General features: G+C 53.8%; 1 protein-coding gene across 1 annotated transcript; it reads left to right on the plus strand.

The window, feature by feature from the left end:
- The first annotated feature begins 514 nt into the window (after window positions 1-514).
- LOC129151814 (ral guanine nucleotide dissociation stimulator-like) lies at window positions 515-5,846 on the plus strand. Its single transcript, XM_054727942.1, has 7 exons — window positions 515-652; window positions 1,094-1,204; window positions 1,865-1,975; window positions 3,832-4,010; window positions 4,581-4,688; window positions 5,313-5,437; window positions 5,647-5,846. The coding sequence occupies exons 1-7, from the start codon at window positions 515-517 to the stop codon at window positions 5,844-5,846; spliced, it is 972 nt and encodes a 323-aa protein (XP_054583917.1).
- Window positions 5,847-6,431: the final 585 nt, after the last annotated feature.

A 6,431-nucleotide genomic window follows, 5' to 3' on the forward strand; every position in this document is an offset into this window, starting at 1 on the left:
TCACGCTTCCACCTCTATGTGTGCTCATCAGAGGTGTGGGAGGCCAGCCCACAGGTGTTAGGGGCCTTGGCTCATCTACACCTGACGACTTCCTATGGAAATAGCGTCCAGCATCCTCCTCATTGGGCAGCTTTGCAGACTGGGGGACTCCCTGAGAGGCACAGAGGCTTCCTCGGGGCACAGAACAAGTAAGGACAAGGAGGTGTGAACACAGCTTTCCCTCCCAAGCCGGGGTGCCTCGCACATTCCCAGAGAGCTGGGCAGAGGGCTGTGCTGGATACTGGGTATTGGCGTACAGGTATGGAGATAACATGGGCCAGGAGGGTGAGAGGCCAACAGCCCACTGGGGCCTTTGGGTGGCTCTGATTGGAGGAAGGGGCACAGGTCGTGGAACCTTGAAGGGGTGACCTCACTTCCTTGGTGAGAGAAATTGGAACCGTGGTAACCAGGTACCCACATTCTGGGCACAACTGCCTTTCCAGCTCACTTGAGTGGAGAGGGTCAGGAGACGAGGATGTCTCTGTGTTGCTTCCCGTTCTTCCGAGGCTCTGGGCAGAAGAAAGCCCAGGCTGAGAGATGTTTCTGTTGCTGTAGAAAGAGGCGCAAGCGCCACCACCGATCCCCCTTGCCCTCTGGCAGGAGGCACCCACAGGTAACCGAGGGCAGCCCAGGCCAGGCCCATCCAGGCCAGGCGCCAGCTGGGGTCACACCTGGGCAGCCCCACACCTCTTACCCCTCATCCCAGGTGTGTGTGTGTGTGTGTGTGTGTGTGTGTGTGTCCGTGATGTTGAGGGACAGCATGGGATGAGGGATGCATATCCTGGGCTGGAGCAGGTTGGTAGGTGTCAGAAGCCTGGAGGGTGTGTCATGTGAGTGCTGGGTTCGGAGATCTGCTACCCGCCTGTTAGGGTGGGTCGGGGGGGCTATTTAGGGGGTCATCAACTTCACTCCCTGCCTGGAGGTCTTTGCAGATGCCCCTCTCTGCCTGATCTGATCTGGGGAGCAGAATGGGTGGCGGGCATCTGCCCCACTGGCACCGCACAGGCAGGCCCCTGATGCCTCCTTGTGTCCGTTGGGGGCTCTATCTTTGCAGAGCTCCAACAAGGACATCGTAGAGGAGCTGGCTGACACGTTCACTTACGCCATCAACGGGTACAAAGGACAAGTGCGTCAGGCCAGGAAGTACGACCAGTGCCAAACGGAGGTGAGAGCTGGCCCACACACAGGACCCTGAGGTGACTGGGGTGGGACCAGGAGTCACACTCAAATCAGGGGCCTCAAAGATCTCACAGACCCACTCCCAAAGAAACCTGCACCTTTAGTCCTACCGACCAGCTTCCTGGTAGGTAGGGGAGAAAAGCAATCTTTCTTCATGTGTTTCTTGGGATCATAGAGGAAGCATTTGTTGCTGTCTTATGCTCCTTTCAATTGATTCACTCCCTGCCCCTAGTAACCTGTGGACCAGCTCCACTGTCCTTGTAGACCTTCCCCAAGCCTTAAACATCATCCCACTTGGTAGTGCTATGTATTTAAAAAAAAAAAAAAAAAGAGTGTTGGGGGCAAGGGAGGGATTAAGGTCTTGAATACTTTTCTCTGCAACCTATCACCTCACAGAGGATGACAAACCATTGCAGTGTGGCCTTACCCAACTCCGCATCATCCCAACAAGGGCATAGTTTTCATCAGTGATTCAGGCTTTCACTGTTGCTAGACCTTGACACAAATCAATGCTTGCTAGCTCAGCGGGGCTGCCAGGAACATCCTCACTGTGTCCTAACAGACGAGGTCTGCCATGACACAGGACCCCACATTGGGTGGAAGGTTCCTGATGCCTCCTGGCTCAGTACCCATTCTGTCTTTGCAGAGCTCCCAGGAGGACATCATGGAGGTGCTGGCCCTTGGACCCGACTACACCAACTACAGGGTCAGGGTGCAGGTGCACCAGGCTGACGACACAGTCCAGTGCCTGTCAGAGGTGAGAGCTGGCCTCGAGGGTCTCTACACCCACAACCCCAAGACGACCTGGCAGTGCCCAGACCCACACTCAAATCTGCGGACTCCCCGGGGACGCTCCCAGGAATCTCCCTAGACTGTCCCACAGCCCCATGACAAAGGAATCCGGACCCCCACTCCTCCCTCCAGCTACATGGGAGGGTAGAAAGACACTCCTCACATATTTGTAGAAATATGAGAGAGAGAGAGAGAGAGAGAGAGAGAGAGAGAGAGAGAGAGAGAGAGAGAGATGTGGTTTGACTTCACAGTAGACTCCATGAGCGCTTGGGCATTTCGCTGATTTTGTTGTTGAAACGACTCTTGCCCCTCAGTCCACAGTCCTTGCAGAACTTGGCCAATAGCAGATGTCCTTGCTCCGGCGATGCAGCCCTTCAGTGCTGTTGGACATGAGCCCGATTCAGTTCGGCTGCCATATCAGCAGCGCTGCCTGGAACACTTCATGAAGTGTGTGGGAATGGACTGTGTTAGGTTGCTCGGGCTGCCGTAACATAGGACCACACTGGGTGGTGTCAGCAGCAGACATTCATCTTCTCACTATTCCGGAGGCTAGGAGTGAGTCAGGAGGCTGTCAGCCTGGCTGGTTTCTCCTGAGGGGTCTCTCCTCAGCTTGTAGATGGCCGTCTTCTCGCTCTGTGTCACATGGACTCCCCGCTGCACTGCCATGTACCCTCCCCTCCTCTTCCAAGGACACTGGTCAGACTAGATTAAGACCCACACCACGGAATTCACTTCACCTTAATTACTTGCTTGAAGACGAAAACTCAAATGCGGACACATTATGAAGTTCTAGGGGTTGCAAATTCATGGGATTAGAGGGACACAATTCAGACCACAGTACATGTGATGTCCTCAGCTGGAGATGGACGCCCACTGCTGGTTGAAGGACGTGTACATGTAAACTTGTAACGGCTGCAGGCAGATTCCAAATCCAAAGGGCTATAGCAGGGACATAGCCAAAAGCAGTTTCTCATGATGGCTGCTGCCTTGCTGCCAGCCTGGCCCGGGGATTTCTCACTCACTGAAATGTTCACCTGTCCGATGCCAGGTTGTCCAACTCGATCACAGTGTTCCTTCATTGGCAATTGCCTCATGGGTACTTTGAGTCACCTGTCACTTTTCTGCCACCACATACATTGCCTCCTTCCCGAGTCCTCTGCTCAGATTACTGCCTGGTGATCACCTTTCTCCAGCCTGCAGTCTTAAAGCATTTGCCACCTTGCAGGATCTGGGATCTTCATAATGACGGTCTTAAAATGCCCTTGAGTGTAAAAGGATGAAATATAACTTTCTCCTTGAAGTCAATGGTTGTCACAGGCCATGTCAACTGGGTACACTTTTTTCACGCTGGGGAGGGACAAGGTTCCCACACCGTTTGCACCCATGTCGGGAGCAGATGAAGTCTCCAGTACCTGAGAGGGGATGTCATGCAGGACAGGTCCCAGTTCTGACCTGCATGCCCTTCACCGGACATTTCATATCCCTAAGCCTCTGTGTTCTCATCTTTATAACGAGGAGGTTTCCAGAGGACCCACAGGGCCCGTGCACTTCACATACACTATTCCCACAAGGAGGTTTGTTGTTCCTCAGCTAAGAAAAGAAAAAAAGAAAATGATGCCTAGAAGGTGACAATTTTCTGAACATGCACAGAACTTAAGTGGCACTTTGAAGACCTAGAACCTCGTTCAGCCTGGGCACTCCTGTCCCTCCTCTCGCACACGTCCCTGTGGGGCTGGGACCTCCCGAATGAGCTCCACACCTCAATCCTTGTGGGATTCACGGTCATGCCGCTGACTGGATGTCCTTCCTTGTCCCTCCCAGGGCGCAGCTGAGGTAACTGGGAACCTACCTGAGTCCTGCAGGCTGCAGGCCCTCCATGAGGGCACCTTGGAGCAAGTGGCCACGTCCATGGTACCGGCTTTCCCGGGGGAAAACCTATCCCATGTCTCCACCCTGGCCTTCTCCAGAGCCCAACAGTTCCTCGAAGAGCTGCTAACTAGGTGAGCACACACTCGTGACTCTGCCCACTGCAAGCTGTGAGTCGTGAAAACGTCACCACATCTTTCCGAGCCTCAGTATGCTCCTCTGAAAAGTGGGGTGGTGGGGGATAAACCTCATAGCACTGCTGTGGGGACAAGCCATGGCAGGTCCTACCTGCTCCCTGGCTCTTCAGGCAGGGTTGCTGGACGTGCGCCGGTTGTTTGTGGCAATTATTTCACTCTGTCCCATGGAAAGAAGGCTGACTCACCCATCAGCGGCCTGTGGCATCGGAGTTTGGAAAAGCACATGGAAAGCAACCTGTCAAGCAGTTGGAGATTTCACCTAGCTGGTCCTCGGCCTTGGTGTAGCCACACTGGGGATCTCGTGCGGGTAGCAGGGGCCCCAAGCCCACTCAGATGGATGGGAGGGTGCTGGTTGGAGTTTATTTACTCGACAATGTGTATGAGGCTCCTACTCCAGGCAAGCACGTTTGGAGGCACTTTGCCCGACTCAAGGAACGAAGCAGACGCAATCCCTGGGCCTCAGTTCTAGGCAGTGGGTCCAGCAGTCACGCTGTCCATCATTCACAGGTCCTGTCCACCGTCCCTCAGAGCTGATGCCAGCAAGGTGTTCTGTACCTCTGGAGGCACACCTCCTTATAAGCACCGGGGTGACACGCCGCAGGACCAAGTCATAAAGTGAGTGGTCTCTGGGTCCACAGGGAGGGCCCCCTGTGTCAGCAGAGTGGGGACTGTGAGTTGGGGGAGTGCCCGGCGGAACCCTGATCTTATCCATCTTCTGATTCCCAAGAAAGGCCTGAGCTCTGGTGGCTTCTATTCTAGGAGGACAAGAGTCAAAGAGGACAGAGGATGGGGCCCCTGGTATTGTAGACCCAGAGGGGAGGCTGGGCTGAGTTGTCCCTCAGAGTCTCCTTCCCCCCAACACCCATCGCGCTCTGCCTGCCCCTCTCTCCATCCACCTCCACGGACCACCGTGGCGGGCCTGAGAACAGGATTGTGGTGAGCAGGCTGCTCGGGAGTCTGTCTCAGTCCTCAGCCCAGATGCCCAGGGGCATGGAGGCCTGGGGTGGGCAGTGTACAGGACCTTCAGGAGAGCCGCCAGTGGGAAGAAGAGGCTCACACAGACTCTGCGTTCAACCTGCTGGATCCCACATCTGCTGCAAACACAACAGACACACAGGGGTTGGGGGTGGCGTGGAGGGGACCGCACAGAGGCTCAGTCCCAAACAAGAGTGCCATGGGAGGGCAGAGTGGAAGGAAAGACCGGAATTCTGACTTGCCTGCCCACCTGCCTCTCCCCAGGGCCATTGCTTCGATCGAGGGGACCTGGCTGGACCATGTCCAGGATTTTGGGGCAGCCCCTGCCTTTCCCCTTGGTGGAGGCAGAGCAGGCCTTGGTGCCCATCAACTCCCCTGCATCACGCCTGGTGGGCCACGCCCAAAATCTAGAGCTGGACCATCTTGAGCCCACCGAGGCAACGCGGGAAGGTGAGGGGGACTGATAACCTGGCAGATAATCTGGGGAGGGCGGGCTCATGGGCGGGAGTTCCCTTCAAGGCGGTGGCACCTTTCCTGTCTGTGGAAAGTCAGGGGTAGCCAGGTGTGTGAGTAGATCTCTCTCTTTCTCCTGCTCCAGGTCCACACCCGGAGATCCAGAGCTCTCCAGAGCCAGAGGAAGGGCCTGCTCAGGGGCCAGAGCCTGGTCCAGGGAGGGGCCCCGCCCTGGCCTGGCCTGGCCTGAGGCAGTACCTCAAGCCATTCTGGAGCCAGCTGCTGGCGGTGCTGGAAGCCTTCTCTGGGGCCGTCATAAGCGTCCTAGGCGATTATCTTAAATAACTAATAAGAGGAATATGCCCACTTGTTAGTATATGTATAATAGTAAATAATGATAATTTCCAATAATACCTAGCTATTTATGTAGACTATAATCCATTAAATTAAATACTCTTTTGAATAAATAGAAATAAAGTTGTTGATTCTAAACATGTGTAGGCCTTCTATATTCATGTACATATGCCTAATGTCATATATATGTGTACACACATACATATATACATACACACACATGCATGTGTACACGTATATGCTGCTATGGAAGGATGCTCACTGCATAATACAGTGGTAAAATAATGTTTGAAACATTTAATTTGTTCTGATAATTCAGTATAAACTGATAAAATGGAGAAAGGAAATCTGGAAATATATGCATCAAAATGTGAACACTAGTGAACTGGAGGAAGTGAGACTTCTAGAAGTGACAGTTTCTTCTCATTTCCTTATGTATAGTTTCTGGTTTTCCACAAGGATCATATATCCAATATATAAAGAGGCAGTAGACAGAGGAATGGAGAGGCAGAGAATCATCGATGAAAGGTGCATCAGCTGCCTCCTGCCCACCCCCGAATGGAACTGACCGCAAAA

Source organism: Eptesicus fuscus, chromosome 16, assembly GCF_027574615.1.
Source record: "Eptesicus fuscus isolate TK198812 chromosome 16, DD_ASM_mEF_20220401, whole genome shotgun sequence".
NCBI lineage: Eukaryota > Metazoa > Chordata > Mammalia > Chiroptera > Vespertilionidae > Eptesicus > Eptesicus fuscus.

Bases quoted from the DNA above. Each gene is read 5' to 3' on its own strand.
- LOC129151814 (XM_054727942.1), top strand. From the start codon at position 515: ATGTCTCTGTGTTGCTTCCCGTTCTTCCGAGGCTCTGGGCAGAAGAAA. The intron at 1,976-3,831 runs GTGAGAGCTGGC...TGTCCCTCCCAG, and splicing joins CAGTCCAGTGCCTGTCAGAG to GGCGCAGCTGAGGTAACTGG. The intron at 5,438-5,646 runs GTGGGCCACGCC...CTCCTGCTCCAG, and splicing joins ACTCCCCTGCATCACGCCTG to GTCCACACCCGGAGATCCAG.